The sequence below is a fragment of the Prionailurus viverrinus genome, chromosome C1, assembly GCF_022837055.1.
Source record: "Prionailurus viverrinus isolate Anna chromosome C1, UM_Priviv_1.0, whole genome shotgun sequence".
Classification (NCBI taxonomy): Eukaryota; Metazoa; Chordata; class Mammalia; order Carnivora; family Felidae; genus Prionailurus; species Prionailurus viverrinus.
The window spans coordinates 114,099,025-114,117,445 of NC_062568.1; the positions used below are offsets into that span (position 1 = coordinate 114,099,025).

Below are 18,421 nucleotides of genomic sequence, written 5' to 3' on the forward strand. Positions count from 1 at the left end.
GATGCTAAAGGAACCCATAGCACAAAACCAGTACCTGCTACTTGCTCTGGAAAGATCTCATTCCCAACCCAGGCCATCAGCTTTTCAGTCTACCCCCAAATGTCCCTTTCCTCCACCCTGTTCTAATATGTTTAGATGCTCCTGGGCCATAGCTAAGGCCCTTCCCTATGCCCTTTAGCGGAGCCCAGTGAATCTTCTTGGCCCCTTCTCAGTCCCTCAGGTCAATTCCTCCGCTTCAGTTCGTGGGTGATGTCCAGATCCTTCTTTTAGCTTAACCTAAAACTACTAAGTACCCTAATACCTTTTTCCTTCCATCCAGCCACATCCCCAAGGCTCACACATCAGAGAAACCTTCAGGCCACCTGTCAGCCTGGGGAGCTGGGCCCTCACTCTCTCCAGGGATGGGTTAGCCCAGGAAGAAAAGGTAAAGGCAGGACCAGCAAAACTGGCAGAACTGGCCCCACAGACAAATGTAAAAAAGAAAACCAAACAGTGGGACCAGGTCTGTGGGACTCAACCAAGCACTGAACCTCCCTGGAACTCGAGGATGCTGAGGCAAACCATGAAACCATTATCAGTAAGTCAAAAATTACTGCCTGCGCCAGAGATGTGTGGCACGTTTTTTCCTGTTAAATACCAAGTTGTCCTGTTTCACCACCCACCAGCCTCCTGTTGACTAGCTCCGGTGACAACAGAGACACGCACAATTATGACACTTACTCAGGAGAAAGAGAGATGCCACGTATAGGATGTGTGCCATTTGGACCAGTACAGACCTCTCCTGGCGGTGTCACTGAAGTTGTTCAGACACCCAGTGACAAAGGCTGTGCTCTCACTACAAAGGTAAAGAGGAAGCAGTAGTGTGGTTTCCAGCCCACTGAGAAAGACAGATGGTTTGCACAGAGCAAAACCGTTTGCATCATGAACTTTGTTGCTAATCACTCAAATCTGGGTGAGAAAAGTTACACTGGGTAAGTAAATGTATACAGATAGAAAGAAGAAAATACAGACCCCATCCTGCTAACTGCGTATCCTTAAGTAATCACGAGGGAATATAACTGACTAAATAAAAAAAAAACAAGCTGAAATTTTCTCTTCTTAGCCCTTACCTGTCCTTCCAACTTGGGAGAGGAAGGGACCGAGAAATGCAAGGACCCCCCGAAAACACGAACCTGGGGAGACATGAGGTGCTGGTAATGTCAGTCTCTGGAACCAGGCTGCCTGGGTTTGCATGCAGATTCTATTTTTAATAGCTCTATGTGCTTGTTAACTTTTCTAACTAATCTACAAAATGGAGATACTAATAGTATGTACCCCATCAGACTGCTGTGTGAATTGAATGAACTAATTCACTTAAAGCACCTAGAACAGTATCTGGTACTTAGTAAATGCTCAGTAAAATCATCTACCATCATGTGACATGTAAGTGAATCTTCATCTGCCCAATATTGGCCTGGCACGAAGGATGGTCAATGAATGCCTAAATATGACAGTTTGCACTGAACCCAGGCCAACTCACCCTAGAAGACAAGATCATCCAAGGATAGGCTCACTGAAGACATTCGTTCCCTAGGTCAAGGCTACATCTAGATACGTCAGTAATGAACTGGTCTGCTTCAGGCCACAGTATCAGGCAGATTTCTGCTCGTTCCATCCATCCATCCATCCATCCATCCATCCAACTTGTTTAGTACTTCTATGTTCTGGGTGCTTTGCTAAGTTCTGCGCAAACGAAGATGTTAACAACCCAGCCTTTGTTCTCGGGAAACTTCCACTCAGATAATCACAATGCAATGTTTTCAGGCACAACAGTCAATGCAGCTGCTGAAAGGGGTAGGAAAAGTCAGTGGGCAGGAGGCAAGGTCAGGCTGGGCGGGGCTGGGCCAAATGAGACAATTAGGAAGGAAGAGGGGCAGGTACAGCTGGGGGAGAAGCAGTCTAGTGTGGATACTAATGCACCAGTCACGTTCCCCTGTTGGAGTAAAGTTTGAGGCTGGTATGGAAGGAGAAGGGTCCACAGAGGTAGGCTGGGGCAGATGTTACTGGTAAGACAGTGGTCTAGTTTCATTCTTCTGCATGTCGCTGTCCAGTTCTCCCAGCACCATTTGCTAAAGAGACTTTTTTCCATTGGATACTTTCCTGCTTTATCGAAGATTAGGTGGCCATACATTTGTGGGTCCAACTCTGGGTCCTGTATTCTATTTCATTGGTCTATGGGTCTGTTTTTGTGCCAATACCATACTGTCTTGATGATTACAGCTTTGTAGTACAGGCTAAAGTCTGGGATTGTGATGCCTCCTGCTTTGGTTTTCTTCTTCAATATTACTTTGCCTATTTGGGGTCTTTTGTGGTTCCATACAAATTCTAGGAATACTTGTTCTAGCTCTGGGAAGAATGCCAGTGCAGTTTTGACTGGGATTGCATCGAATGTGTAGATTGCTTTGGGTCGTATTGACATTTTAACAATATTTATTCTTCCGATCCGTAAGCATGGAATGTTTTTCCATTTATTTATGTCTTCCTCAATTTCCTTCATAAGCTTTCTATAGTTTTCAGCATACAGGTCTTTTACATCTTTGGTTAGGTTTATTCCCAGGTATTTTATGGTTCTTGGTGCACTTGTAAATGGGATCAGTTTCTTTATTTCTCTTTCTGTTGCTTCATTATTGGTGTATAAAAATGCAACCGATTTCTGTACGTTGATTTTGTACCCTGCTACTTTGCTGACAGAAGAAATGTTTTCAGGGGTCAGAGAAATCCTATGGGAACTCACTGTACTTTCTGTAATTTTTTTTCTATAAGCCTAAAATTAGTCTAGAAAATAAAGTACTTAAAATATTCCTTATACTGTATCTATAAAGTGGATGCATTTTGTATTTTTAAAAATTTTACCTTAGTAAAGCTGATTTAAATATCAGGGGAAAAATAATAAATGAATAAACCTTGATCAACTCTGTAAAAAAAAAAAATATATATATATATATATATATATATATATATATATATATATATATATATAGAGGACAAATAGCTAGAGATGCATTTGGAATTAGAAGATAGCCTCTGATCTGAGGATCTTCTGAGGGATGCTGGAGCTGGGTGGAGGTGAACAGGAACACGATTGGCTATCACACAAGGTAAGTTAGGTGAGGTCACCTGGGAGAAATACAAATAAAGAGATGGACATTTGAAGGAGGGAGAAGGCATAGCTGATTTGAGGATAACGGGAAATCAGGCCAATCTTTAGGGTAAAAGCAGCATTTAAGATAGGACTTACTTTCCCAGTGGCAATTATAGTACGATAGGGTAACATTCAACAAACTCGGGTCTGGAAGCCTCTAGCTTCTACCCTTTTTTAGTTTCCACCTTCTCTCCCTCTGGTGTTATTTATTGGTGATGATACCTAACAATTAGCTCTCCAATGTTAGTCAACCTATAAATATTAATGTGTTTAGTGAAAAGCTCTATACTTCCCTTTTCAAGGTACTATGATGCAAGGGTTGGAGATAAAACAAGTGGAAGACGAGCCCTTCCCTCCAGGAACTTGAAATCTAGTTTAATAAACAACCATAGATAAGAAGCAGTAGCCAGTTGGCATGAGCTCCTAATCACGTGGGCCTCTCCACAGCAACGCTTGAGTGTCCTCACAACATGGCGGCTGGCTCCCCCCAGACTGAGGCCAAGGAGGAAGATGTAGTGCCTTTTATGGCCTGGTTTCAAAGTTACACACTACCATTTCCACCCTATTCTACTTGTCAAAAGGGAATCATTAAGTCCAGCCCACACTCAAGGGGAGGGAAATTAGGCTGTGCGTTTTGAAAGGAGGAGTGTCAAGAATTCATGGACATTATTTTAAAATCACCACAAACCTACACCTATATTCAAACAATTTTTAACATTTTTTCCATATGTGCTTTATATATGTGCATGAATATGTATGTATTTGTTTGAAAGAAAGAAAAAAAGGAAGGAAGGAAGGAAGGAAGGAAGGAAGGAAGGAGGGAAGGAATGGGAAGGAAGGAGGGAGGGAGAGGGAGGGTAACCAAATAATGCAGCGTGTGTTGAGTATCCAATTTATGGCTCAAATGAGAAATATCCTAAGAGTTAATAGGCTGGAGAGGCCACTGTAGGCAGGGAACAGCCATAGGTCATTCCGAAAAGGCTGGTTTTAAGTAGGTCCTTGGAGATCTGTATGATTCAAACAGGCAGAGGAGGGAGGGAAGGAAATTCCAGTAGGGAGAAATGAAATGTACAAAGATACAGAGGCAGGGATGTGCAGGTTATATTTAGGGAAGAGTTAAAGGATAGTTTACCTTGAATGGGGATTTCAAACTACTCTCCAGGCTGTTAACTGTAACATCAATGGGGCTTGAAGTACAGTAATTTGTTCATCATTTCAGTTGGAGAACTCATGGGTCATCCCCAGGCACCAAAATTTTAGGCAAACACACTGTATGAGTTAGTTATTGCTGTGGAACAAACCACAAAACTTTGGTGGCTTACAACAGTAAACATTTCTTTTTGTTCACAAGCCTGTGGGTCACCTGTCCAGAGCCAGACGGTCTAGAACAGCCTTGGCTTGCATCCCTCGCACTCCCTCTAGTAGGCTAGCCCAAGCAGGTTTTTATGGTGATGTCAGGGGGCCAAATAACTCATGGAAACACAACAGCGCTTTTTAAAGCTTCTACTTTCATCATGGCTGCTAACATCCCATAGATCAAAGCAAGTCACGTGGCCAAGTCCAAATGCAAGAGATAGGTTAACAGCCTCCATCATCTTTCTAGTGAGGAGAACTGCAAAGTGACAGGGCAGAAGGACAGGTAAAGAACTGGAGGCACTGATGTAATCGATCTGCCACATGCCCTGAAAAAAGAATTAGTTTAGAAATGGGCATTGACCACAGAGACGATCGTTGCCAATAATACACGGTATCGGTATTACTGAAATACATTCAACCAAATAAATACGATGCGACTTCTCATTTCTAGCCGTTGCCAGAAAGAATGGTTTTTTCCCCCTTTTCATTTTGGTGGCTCCATTTCTGCCAGAATTAACACTGACTGAGTGATGTCGCTTCTTTTCTGGAGAGGAAAAAAGAAAAGAAAAAGAAGCTTTCCGTTGTCCACAGGGGGAAAAAACAAGAAAGAAGAAAGAGAGCCAGAGAGAGTGTTATTCCATTACCTGGGGAATCACTGCATTGTAATTGTATCAGCTGAAAAGAATGTAAAAATGTACTTCCTGAATCGGATGGAGGGAGAGAGCCAGTAATGGACAAAGCAACACAGGAATGTACAAAAGAAACAATTTTGTTCCAGTTCCTGGAAGATGAATAAAAAGAAATGTGTGGGGTTTTTTTGAGACTTGAAATGCACACGTAGCCCACAAAATCACAGCAGCTAGATATGTGGCCTCCTCTCTGAAGCATTCAGGCCCCAACATATTTCAGCAGGGACCTTTTACATGTAGGCTTTGTGCAAGATATTTTCATATACACGATTTTATAGAATAGCTCACATCACCATGTGACAGGTATGACTAATCCCATCTTGCAGATGAGGAAACGGAGGTTCAGAGGAATCAACTGACCTAGCCAAGATTGTATGGCTAGGAAATGGATGCCTATTTGCTCTTGGCTGAGTGATTTTTATTTTAATTTTACCTCCAGTACAGTTAACATTCAAGTGTTATATTATTCTCAGATGTACAATATAGTCATTCACCAATTCCATAGATCACCCAGTGCTTATCACAGTAAGTGCACTCTTTAATCCCCATCACCTATTTTACCCATTCCCCCGACCCCCTTCCCCACTGGTAACCATCGGTTTGTTCTCTATAGTTAAGAGTCTGTTTTTTCGTTTGTCTCTTTTTTGCTTTTCGTTTTGTTTCTTGAATTCCACATGCGTGAAATCATATGGTATTTGTCTCTGACTTATTTTGCTTAGCATAATACCTTCTAGATCCATCCATGCTGTTGCAAATGGCAAGGTTTCTTTCTTATGAGATTCCATTGTGTATGTGGTGTGTGTGTGTGTGTGTGTGTGTGTGTGTGTGTGTGTGTGTGTATACATACACCATATCTTTATCCAGCCATCTATTACTGGACCCTTGGGCGGCCTCCATAATTTGGCTATTATAAATAATGCTGCAATAAACAGGGGTGCATGTATCTTTTTGAATTGGCGTCTTGATATTCTTTAGGTAAATGTCCAGTAGTGGAATTGCTGGATTGTAGGGTAGTTCTATTTTTAACTTTCTGAGGCACCTCCATACTGTCTTCCACACTGGCTGCACCAGTTTGCATTCCCACCAAAATGCACGAGGGTTCCTCTTTCTCTACACCCTTGCCAACATTTATTTCTTGTGTTTTTGATTTTAGCCATCCTGACAGGTGTGTGGTGAGAGTGCTCTTGCTAGTATACCTTCTGGCTTGCCGTTCGTGATTCCAGAAGGCAGAGTGTGTGGGGAGATGGAAAAGAAAAACCCCAAGGGGTCAGTAGGAAGCTCGTCATGATTTTCCCTGTTTGAGCTCTTGCAACTTAGGTCAGATTGAGAGCCATCCCACAGGTGTTGAATTTGCCAAGGCAGAGGAAGCCTGCGGACCGAGCCTACATTCGTGGAGCACCCAGCAGTGACCCCACAGGAAGGGACCATACTGACCTCAGTCAACACCCTTGTGAGGCAGAGGAAGAAACAGGCTTTGAGAGGGCCCAGCTGTGACCTGGCCCCGCGATGGAGAATGATACCCAGGTCTCTTCCCACTTGCCTGGCTCCACCAGGAGCTGACAATTAGTTAACCAAGGCCGAAGAGCTTCTCATGGGCATGGCGACTCCTGTCTGTGGGGCAAAAGCTGAACTGGACTTCTGTGGGCAGGGGCAAGAGCCAGGGCGTTGGGTGGGGATGGGGCTTGGGCGTAGAAGATGGGGAGTTGGGGACGGTAGCAGAAGAGAAAGAGCAGCAGAAGGGATTCCTAGGCCATCTGCCGTCTCCAGATACTCCCTTGCTAAGGGCTAGTCCTTAAATTTCCTACCAGGGAGTAACTGACAGCTGTGTCTCATCCCCCATTTGTATGCGGACCATCACATACACTTCCAACCCCACCTTGTCCCTTAAGTGCCAGCCCAACCACCTTGCTGGTGGAGAACATGTCCATTTGAAGGTCCTCCAGGAAACTCGAACTGGAGTCTGAAGCTGAAATCCTTGTTTTCTTGTTCACACTTTGAGTGTCTGACGTGGTTGGACGCGCCTGTATCCACCCAGACCCACGCTCTGGCCTCCACACTCCACATCCGGTTATAAAGTCCTATCGGCTCTTCCTCAAATCTTTGAGGAGTCCATCCTACCTGCTGTCACAACCTTCCTTTTGGAAGCAGGTGTCATCCCCTGCTGCTGTCACAACCGGGGGCCTCGATTTTCCTGCTGGACTAACGCAGTTCAATTCATCTCCCAGCCTTCCCTGCACACCACCCTCCCCGCTAACAGGTTAATGTAACATAGAAACCTAGCCAGGCATTCTCCTGATCAAAATGTTTCGGCGGCTCCTCAAATATTTCTAGAAGATCAAGTCCAAACTCCTTGACTTGACCTTTATGAGCCAGCCCTTGTCAACTCTCTGCCCTTCAGACACAGAACGGTGTCTTTCTGCTGGGTCTTACCATTGTTTCCCTCTTTAACTGTGCAGATACTAACTCCTCTCCTTGGAACCCGGCCCCCTCCCTACCTGGGAAATACCTGTTCATTCAAAACAATTTAAAATCTAGGCTTGTAGATTCGGTCATTTTTATACGGTAATGAAATGAATTATTTATGTGCCACCCTCTCCTACAAGACCTATGAAATTTCGTAGTGATAGGATCCAGTGCTGACTCATCTATCTAGTCAACAAATACTCAATGCTTAAAATATTCAGGCTCTGTGGCTGGTGTACTGATTTACAACACGCACAGGAATTTCTCCCTTACCCACGGCTTTACTTTCTGCAGGCACCTGCAGCCTTTTGGAAGCAGGTGATCCTCCTGTCACACCGCCACAAGGTCAGTAGTAGCCTAACGCTACATCACAATGCTGACATCCGTCATTCACCTCACTTCATCACAGGAAGGAGAGTTACAGGACAACAAGATATTTGGGGAACAAGAGAGACTACATTCACCTTTTGTTATCGTATATTGTTATCACTGTCCCATCTTATTAGTAGTTATTGTTGTTAACCTCTTACTGTGCCTAATTTGTAAGTTGAACTGTATATATGTACACATAGGAAAAAAACATTAAGTAAACAGTTTGGTACTATCTGTGGTTTCAGGCGTCCTCTGGGGGTCCTGGAATGTATCCTCTGTAGATAAGGAGTGGGGGGCATGAATGTATAGACTTTGGAGTCAGAAAGGTCTCAATTCAATTCTTAGTTCATTTGAGCAAATTAATGTGTTATCATTTCCTTATTTCTAAGAACGGGAATATTAACAGCAGGAACTCTATCATCTGAAATGATTAGAGCTGTTGGTCAATGAACAGAAAATGTCAGGTAAAGTTGAGAATTGGAAAAAGATTCCTAAGTACCTTACGCATGTTATTTTCAATTGGAAGAAGATTCCTATGTACGTTACACATGTTATTTTCAATTGGAAAAAGATTCCTATGTATCTTACACGTTATCTTCACCTCAACCAACATATTCATTCAGCAATCTCTCGACATAAGCCCAGGTCTTTCCTTGGAGCATGGGTCTGTTTTCCGGAGCCTTCTAACCCTTTCCTGCAGAGACCAAACCTATCATGTCTAGTCTAAAACTTTAAAGTTTGAGTTCTTTCAAATGAAGTAAGACCTTACGATTTCTTTCAAATGAAGAATTTAAGAAACATTTGCGAAGCCAACAAAGTACAGAATCTTTTCCACATTTTCGTGATTTGTCCGCCATCAGTCTTTAACAGTTTTGCCTGGACCTATTGATAGCATTTTTTTTTTTTAAAGCAATTTGTCTCGGTTGAGCCTTTCCAGAATTCATCTTACTTTTATCCACACTTGGTTGGCAAGCTGGAGCTGCTGTATGCAGTTAAGAATATGCAGATTATGACCTGCTGAATGAGGGGGCATGAGCCACACACGTGGGTCAGCAGGTAGCTTCCTCAGCATCCAAGCCCCCCAGGGCCGCTTTGATGGAAGGTGCAGTTTCCAGACACTCACACAAAGGATGTAAAGTCACAAGATTTATTACTTACACATCCCAGCCAACGGGGGTAGGGGCACCAAGCTGGGGTTAGGGTGGCCTCCGTGCCAAGGTCACGGGTGAGCACGAGATAGAGAGCAGGGGAGCAAACCCCTATTAACTTTAAGGAGCTTGGGGTGGAGGGTCTCACTCCAACTTTTCCAGGGCTTCACTCTAAATGGTTATTTTATTTTAAATTTTTATTTATTTTTGAGAGAGAGACAGCAGGAGCTGGGGAGGGGCAGAGGGAGAGGGTGGGAAGCAGGCTCTGTGCTGATAGCAGACAGCCTGACGCGGGGTTCAAACCCACACACTGCAAGATCGTGACCTGAGCTGAAGAAGTCGGACGCTTAACCGATTGAGCCACCCAGGTGCCCCTGTGACAAAATATTTTAAGTTGTTCAATAACTATGTGAGCTTCTGAAATTACAAATGCGTGTATTACAGGGTCTTGTTCCCAAAGAGCCCTTCCAAGTGGCTATTTCAAAAGGTGTCCAGAGAAACACAAAGCGGGGACTGATGGCAGGATTCCTAAACTCAAGTCCTTCCCTAAGTGTCCAAATTCTGAGTGGGAGCAGGGTCGTCACCTGTAAATGTCTAGGCGTCTCGTCACCGCACCTCTTTCTCTGGCACTCACATCTCAACTGGTGGCCGTGCAATGGACTTACGTAATCACAGGAGCCACACTGGTGGCACAAACAGGTTGGAGGATAATCAGGACGGCGAGGGCTGAGGTGAACGTCGCCACTGCAGGTGGAACTCAGGTGTGCCCGTGCAGCCGGCGAGCCTCAAGTGGCGAACGTATTAATCATGTCCTTCTATGTTTTCTGAGACTCTGATATCTAGGGCCTCGTTGACCCTGGAGACCGCTGCTCCCAGAGCCGGCCAGTTCCTAGAGAGAGCAACTGATTCACTGTGAGCACGCCTTGCACGCACAAAGCCGCGGACCCAGAGCCCACGCCCCTGCCACCTTCTCCCGCGGCACCCACACTCAGGACCACTGTCTCCTGCCCTCCTCACCCCAGGGCCAGGAACCAGAAAACTAGGTTTTCTGCACCCCAGAGCCCAATGAAATTAACCAAACTGTGGACCCTGCCTTGCCTGTTCTTCCCCGTGAAAACCATGATAAAGGCTGCTGCCTGTGCTTCTCCCCGCCCTCCGCCTCCTGATGGACCCTGGTCTCGGCTGTGCGGCCTCCCAGCGTGTGGCACGGTGCGCCCCCTCCTCTTGGGATCGGTGAGTATAAAACAAACTAGCTTTTCAGTGCCGGTCATCTCTTGTTCTGCTGGCCCTGTAACACCTAATAATAACAAAACCCGTATGTTAAAAAAAAAAACAAAACAGGGTGTGACGTACAGTGGTCTGTGGGTCAGAGTTAATGAGTGGCTTTTATCGGGAAGATCCAGTTACACGGAGAGCAGTTAAGACAGCGTCTGCTGAAGCCACCGTGGGAAGACTGGAGGTACTTAACCTGGTGCACGGCATATTACAATAATCCCCGTGTTTGCTGTTGCCATGATGAGGCCCCTGGGGCCACAGCAGCCAATGGGCCCTGCCCTCACACCACTTTCAGGCTTCCACAGCATTTGTCAGGGGGCCCTCAGCTAGCCGGGAGGAGCAGAAAAGGCTCCCTTGGGACCCAAGTACAAGTTAGCCAGGCAAGCAAATGGTATGTGGGCAAGCAAATGTTTGTTTTGTTTTTAATTTAAATTTTTTTAAATGTTTATTTACTTTTGAGAGAGACAGAATGCAAGCAGGGAGGGACAGAGAGAAAGGGAGACACCGAATCTCAAGCAGGCTCCAGACTCTGAGCTGTCAGCACAGAGCCCGAAGCGGGGCTCGAACCCACGAACTGTGAGATCATGACCCGAAGTCGGACGCTTAACCGACTGAGCCACCTAGGCGCCCTGTCGTTTTGTCTTTGATTTAAACTGAGGTAGGAACAGGTTCGGTCATCGGTAGGGGGCTGCTAAAACCCAGCTGTGACTATGTCACATTCTGATGTGAGCAGAACCCTCCCGGTTCACCGAGAAGCATGAGCGACGGGCCATCCCCCACAGTACGGCATTAATTGTGCATTTATACACTGCATGTACCTTCTACATCCTTAGGCAAGGTTAGTAACTGGGACGCAGACCCGGCCCCTGAAGACCTCACAGAGAAGCTCCCTACCCAGGACACTAGGGGACCCACAGGGGAGTGTGGGGTGGGGGGCAGAGACCAGCAGAGAGTTGGGGCTCCCGAAGCCAGTGGCCTGGGCAGGAGCACTGTTTTTCTATCACAGGGGCCGGCACCTTCTGGACCAGTTTGGCTCCAGACTGGGTCATGAGTCAGAAAAGCCGTTGTGTTCCAGTCACGATAAGGTCACAGAACCTTGCGTTTGTTTCCTCATCCGCAGAAAGGAACAACGTCCAACTTCCCCCTCTCATGACGAGAGACCCATAAGGTCATGAGAACTTACCAAAGAACCAGGAGACCTTCCTCGGCAACAGGATCCTGGCCCCCAGCTTTCCGTGTGGTGGGGCTCTCAGTACTGATCCTGTTAAATCCACTTCTATCTTTAGTGAAAACCTACAACGTTATTGCACGAGTCAGAGAGATCGGAAGGTGTTAAAGCTGCCACTGGCATTCGGCCGTCATGCCTCACGCAGAGGGGACCAAAAGGTAACGAGACCAAGTTCCTCACACGACTTCAATTTAAATTAAACTTCCTTTAATGAAATAAAAAACAAACGGTGCATTGCATAATATCTGTGGTCACAGTATAAAACGATACAATTAGTTCATGTAACATCGGGTATGGACAAAAATACACGAGACCCTTTATTTGTCTACGTAAAATCTGGCAGATCCTTCTGTGCGACGCTAAGAAAGACAGAGTCAACTTTTTTTTTTTTTTTTCTCCTCCTAGCGATCTGCGCGCAATATTTATCACGGAGAATTTGGTCAAACAGCAGAGGAGGACTTACCGAAATCCCAGATCCCTTCTTCCTCTGCTGCCATCGGTGAAGCTAAAAAAAAAACACAAGTTTTCTGAAAGTAGCAAGTTGTGTAGTATTGCTTATTATTCCTGCCCAAAAGGCTCAGTCTTTGGCTCACGGATGTCAGTGACAAAATCATGGCTGCAGGCAGTCTATAAAGCAAGAAGCGAGAGCCACCGGGGGAAACAGACAAGGGTCTGGGCAGAAGGGATGTCCTTTGCCAGGATCTTAAGGAAAAGCCACGTGGGGGGGGGGGGAGGGGGAGGGAAACACACAAATAAATACGTTTCTAAATTAACATTTAAATCCAGTTGGTGAGTCAGAGTTCCATCGTCCCATGAAAAATCCGAAGCGTTGTTAAAAAGTCAGAGTTTGCATTTTTTTTTCTTTTTTCTTTTTTAAAAAGTGAAAAGTGTTATGTAAACATCATAAAGTAAACAATTGAAAGTAATTTTGAGGCTTCTATCTGAACATAGCTGAGGCTCTTCCTGGGGGCTGTTTTTATGATTAGGAAAAAAAAAAACAAAACCAAACTGTTTATAAAGTTTCTTTTTGTTAAGAAGTGCAATTTCATCTGTGTGAATTGTGGCTAGGTTCTTCTTTTTGTTCACACCAGTGCCTCTGGCAGAAACCCCCTTCCAGAAGAGCACTTTGGGGCGGGGGGGGGGGGGGGGGGAGGGAAGCCGTATTTGGTACAGCAAGAGAGTGTATCTCACATATTTAAAAGGACACACATTCCAGGCCAGTTTCTGGCCCTGGATGGAGTGAGGTCCCTGGTACAACACCCTGGGATTTCTTCCTCCTCTGTACCAGCCCCTAGGCGACTGGCAGTGTGGCCAGCCCCACGATCACAGGGTGGGGTTGGGGTCAATGCCTTAGCAACCCCAGCCTCGAGCTGCAGTGGCAGTTTGCAGTCAAATGCTCTGCCACGGAGCAATACCCCCAGCAGTGGTGGTTTGAGAGCATAAGGTACAGCATGTGAACACCTGTCACTTGCCGTGTGTCTGGCATGACCCATGCATGGTTTTACGCATACCTGGGGCCACCTGGCCACACTCACAGCAAGGTACCCTTTGCTCTACCAAGAAGGGCCTGCACTACGACAATCCTGAACCTTCTTTTAATGGTGATAACTGTGTGGACTCAAAGGGCACTGGTGTCCCTAACGTAGCACCTGTGAATGTGTGTTCCCTCTTCCGTTCCCGTATATACAATCACCTGGGACCCACCTCCTCTGAGATAGCATAGTTAAGAAACAACTGGTAGAAAAGACCCGAATCTAGTGCCATCAAGGCCTCCTCCTGTTCCTCTGGTCACCCGTGCTCGGGTGGGGCAGGTGCTGGGCTTGGAACTCACTTGTGCCACTACCGTTAACACGGCGTCTACCGTGAGTGGTCCCCTAGGTGGGCAGGACAAAAAGGGAAGCGGGGTGGCAATCTGCCTCCTGGGGGTGACTCAGTGACAAGGGCAGAGTGGGCTGTGGGCAGCGCAGGGAGGGAAGCAGCGGGGACGATGGTGAGCCGGTGGGCGGGGGAGTGTGGCTCGTCTGGCCCCTTGTGACAAAGAGCCGCACATGAATGGCCATCATTTTGTAGGACTTTATTGCTCAAAACAAACGAATCTTTTTTCCCTTCGGAAGACAGAGCAGCGTGAGATCCGTCAGAGCCAGGATGAAAGCGCAGAGGATTGCAATGCGGGGCATGACTCACCAGTGAGCCTCAGAAAGCCCACTGGGATGCTTCCGAAAGGCCAGTGCTATGCAGGGGCAGATGCCTCAGGGAGCAGAGGAGCTCTTTTGGTCCGCGTCCTACTCCGGGCACGAGCAGTCGGGCAAAACGGATTGCTCTCAGATCTACTTTGTAGGCTGTTCACACGGCAGTAAATTGCTGGTTTCCTTCGTGTTCCTAACAGGAAAGCAAACATACCACAAAGCGTACCCTTGCTCGCTGACCCCCGGCGGGGGGTCTTACGACGACTTGAAGGGCTGAAAAGGTCATGGAAAATGCACGGTTCTTCCAGGCAATTTCTGATTCTGTGAAGTCGGTCAGTCTTGCAAGCAGCAATACACCTTCACATTAAGGAGCCCAAGCAGCCACGAAGGACGTGGGGTACACGTGTGGGTGTCCCTCGGTGGCCGAGGCCTTCGCCTTCCACGAAGAGCTGGAGAGGGGGACGGAGGTGGCGTCCTCCTCCAGACACAGCCCCGGCACCCCCGACACTCCTGGCCTGAGCCGAGGACAGCTGACCCCCCAGGACCCTCTTCTGCGCTCCCTGGGGCCCCCTGAGGCACGGCGGCCTCAGAACCATCGGAGTGAGGGCCTGTTCCTTCCCTTGTCCCCAACCTCGTCTTCCTTGAGGACCTTCTTACTGCCCCGGACAGAGGTGGCTGTGTATTTTTCTTCATATTCATTCTTAAGGCTAAGGTGGCAAGATAAGGTGCTTGGTGGGGAGCCAAATTCTAGATTCCAGGGCCATTTCAGCACGCTCACATAAAGCAAATACGAAAGAAATGGAAAGGGGGCAGAGAAGCAAAAAAAAAAAAAAAAAAAAAAAAAGGAAAAGGAAAAGAAAAAAAAAGCATTTGGGCTCAGTAAGAAGTTACATACTGCAAGTTTAGATTTCAAATGTCTAAACCCCTGAAAATACAGGGTGGGTAGGGTGGTCAAAGCCACGAATGAGCCTGCGGCACAGGTCTGTGTTGTCGCTGGGCCGGGGCGGACGGCTTCGTCTAGCGGCCCTCCTAACACGGGCCCGACACGGAAGCTGGCTCCCGGCGGGCAGCTCTGTCCTCACCTAAGACAAAGAACTCTGAGAGCCACCGTCCTTCCTCACCGCGACCCCTCGAAACCAAACATACGAACACACACAGGTCAGAGATCTATAAACCGGTAGGAGAAAAAAATTAGACAAAGGGTAACCATTAAAAAGCCGCAGCCGGGAACACACACACGCGATTGTTCTACCAAAAAGTGCCGTGGGAAGAAGAGTCGTGGGCTGGTAAACGTGTCCGCGCTCAGAACTTGACATGCGGAGGGGAGGGAGCTCCCGGTCCCACCTGAGATCGGAGAGGACTGGTTTCTAGTGTCACACACTGCGCGTGAAAAAGATCGCGGTCCTCCTCCCGCCCCGTCGCTCCTAGACCGCCCCTGTCGCGGCTCCCCCGGCGTGGCCTAGTCCATTTCCATGGACATGAGGCGGCGGCGCTCACGCCTTGTCTCCTGGACCTCTTTCTTACAGCACCAGTGGGAGCTACAGTACCCGATGAGGCAGGACAGGAGCCCGATGACGGTGGACAGGCCCACGCCGATCAGCAGCGGGTACTTGAAGGCGTTCAGCACTGGAGAGAAGGAACAGGGGGATGCCGGTCAGTGGTGCGAGGAGGCGGCCTCGGGAAGCCTGCCCCCTCCCCTCCCCACCCAAACGGGTGTCCCCGCGGGGCCCAGCTGGCACTCAAGCTGTCCCCAGCACCTAGTGCAGCGCTCCGGGCAGGAGCCCTCTTATCTGCCCACAAAGTGAGCACATGACACCCTGCCCGGTTCTGTGGGGGAGAAACAAAAAACCGGGAGAAAGATTTCGTTCGTTTGATGTCTCTGAATGTCAGCTTGCTTTTTAGGGTTTTGGCAGGAGACTGATTTTTAAAAGTCAGTATAAGGGCGCCGCACATTCAGCAGCAGATGCGTCCTTTAAAAAAAAAAACAACACAACACTGTTCATACATCAATTCTGTGCATCGAATAACTGAAGTGTACTAGCGGGGCTATTTTAAGTAACACTAGAGTCGATTATCCAGGAAAGTGAATAATTCCCTCCCTTGTTCAGGAAATCTGGCTTTTCATATGGAGCTACTTGAAACAAGGAATTTCTGCAATGCAAACAGGGGATAAATGACGAAGTTTCAGGAATGCACAGACACGGTACGGACCGCACACCCCCAAATCCCAAGTCCCTTCTCCCAGAAGCAGCAGCACTCTTTGCGCGGGTGCTAGCACGCCTGCCGGCAGCTGGCATTTAATGTCGCTCACCTTTCGGAAGAGCCCATCGTACGGCAGAGGAGACAGAGCGCCACAGAGGCTAAGGCATCCGTGGACAAGCTGGGGCTCCAGTTCCAGTCTCCCCCACACTGACATCTCCTCAGGGACACCCACTCAAAGCTCTCTCCTAACCCTCGGAGGCGCCGGGGCTTTAATTCTCTCCGGGGAATTTCTCTTATTAACGTGTACTCTCAAGTTTTTGCAGAGAAGACAGGTTTCTCATTAGCCCAGGAACAGCTGCCCCCACTCTGGGATGCTCGGGGAACAGAGGGGTGGGAAGGGGACCCTCCGATCACCTAGTTAGGATGACTCTGGTGTGGGCCAACAAAGCAGGGAGCCCCTTCTCGTCCCAGGGTTCCGGAGAGAACCCCCTGCATGCTAATGACACCAGTTGGATCCTCCCTTTTCCGAGAAGCAAAACCAAGAGGGCAGGAGGGGCAGGAACCCACTCACTGCCTCTCCCGGGGCCCTGAACCCACTCCCTCGATGCCGTTCTCTGGCTCTGCCTGGCAGAATCCATGCCAGCCCCGTGACAGGGAAAGGGGTCTGCACAGAATTCGGAGAAACCATCAAACGTCTCTCCGGTAAGTCCTAACCACCACCTCCCGGTGGCGGCTCGGGCACACGATGCCGCACCTGGGGTAGCAGCAAGGCCTCCTTCTGCGTGCCGGCCCAGGGCAGGTCTACAGAGAGAGAGAGGGCCGGGTGCTGGGTGGCACATTCCTCGAAGGGCGGCCACCTGACCCTGTCGGCCGCCGCACAGCCCAGAGACGTAACCGGACGTCCTCCTTACCATCCATCTTCACAGTCACAAAGATGGGCTTGGAGTAGATCTCTGCCTCCTTCTGCCAGGAGCCTGTTGGGGACCTCACCCACGGGGTCACGGAGCAGTAGTAGTTGCCAAAGTCCTGGTCCTCGGAGCCATGGACTCGCAGCAAGAATTCCAGCACGCTGACGCGCTCCAGGCTGAGCTCGCTCTTCCGGTCTCTCTCGGCCGTGGTCACAATCCCCTTCCGATCCAGAGAAGACAGGAGGACGGGAGCCTTGTCCAGACCGAAGGAGTGCACCGCGAACCAGGACACGTCAAAGGCCATGTCGTCTGTGGATTACACACCACGCCAAAACCCCGGGTCAGCGCAACGGGCGGAAACGCCACACGAGGCTAACACGTGTGTAACCTCACCAGGGGCCAGCGCTGGCCTGTATGCCTTGGGTCTCACTGGATCTTCACGACCCCACGATGACGGCTCTATCACACTGCCCGCTCAATGGTGGGACCAAATACCTTATTCGAGGTCACAGAGCCAGGGGCGGGAGAACGTGTGACTTCACACAGGGAGCGTAGCTGCGGACTCTGCTTTTTTTTTTTTTTTTTTTTTTTTACATTTATGTAGTTTTGAGAGAGACAGCACAAGCGGGGGAGGGTCAGAAAGAGAGGGAGACAGAATCCAAAGCAGGCTCCAGGCTCCAGGCTCCGAGCTGTCAGCACAGAGCCTGACGCGGGGCTCGAACTCACAAATCATGAGATCGTGACCTGAGCCGAACTTGGACACTTAACTGGCTGAGCCACCCAGGCGCCCCGACTCCGCCCTCTTTTTTTTTTAATTCATTTATTTTGAGAGAGAAAGGCAAAGGGAGAGTGAGCAAGGGAGGGGCAGACAGAGAGGGGGAAGAGAGAATCCAAGCAGGCTGCTGTCAGTGCAGAGCCTGATGCGGTGCGAGAACCCACGATCCGAGAGCAGGAGTCAGACGCTTGACTGACTGAGCCACCCAGGCGCCCCCGGAATCTGCCCTCTCTACCCTGCTGCCACCGCCCAGTCCAACGGGCACCCCAAACTGTCTCCCACAGCAGTGTTCCTTGACATTTCAGGCAGAAGAGCCCAGACCCAGAGGCCGCTAACTGCGGTCAAGGACAAAAGGTACGTAAAGTGACCTGTACACAATTCAGTGTCAACAGTTTAGATTTTATTGTTCTCAGTCCTTTTCTTCCCCGGCCGAAGCACTCAAGTTCCAGACAAGAGGAAAAAAAAACGTCAAACTGAGAAAACTGAACACAACTTAACAGTCCCAGAGAGGAATACTACTGAACCTTAAAGTACCCTGCAAAACGAGGCCTCTAACAGCGTCAAATAAATGAAGATGGGCATCTGACAAAGAAGACTGGTACAAGAGGCAATGCTCACAGGGTGTGAAGTCAGAGCAC

General features: G+C 48.3%; 2 protein-coding genes across 2 annotated transcripts in view; both read right to left on the reverse strand.

Annotated features, from left to right (window-relative positions):
* Positions 1-760, reverse strand: part of CD101 (CD101 molecule) — a 35,449-nt gene extending 34,689 nt beyond the window's left edge. The window contains exon 1 of the mRNA XM_047870771.1: positions 721-760. Within this exon, the coding sequence (XP_047726727.1) occupies positions 721-760 (40 nt within the window). The remainder of the gene's footprint in view (positions 1-720) is intronic.
* An 11,142-nt stretch (positions 761-11,902) lies between these two features.
* PTGFRN (prostaglandin F2 receptor inhibitor) overlaps positions 11,903-18,421 on the reverse strand; it is an 87,570-nt gene continuing 81,051 nt past the window's right edge. Inside the window, exons 8-9 of the mRNA XM_047870772.1 lie at positions 17,012-17,317; positions 11,903-15,524 (exon numbers count right to left, since the gene is read on the reverse strand). Coding sequence (XP_047726728.1) covers positions 15,358-15,524; positions 17,012-17,317 — 473 coding nt within the window. The 3' untranslated portion in view covers positions 11,903-15,357. The remainder of the gene's footprint in view (positions 15,525-17,011; positions 17,318-18,421) is intronic.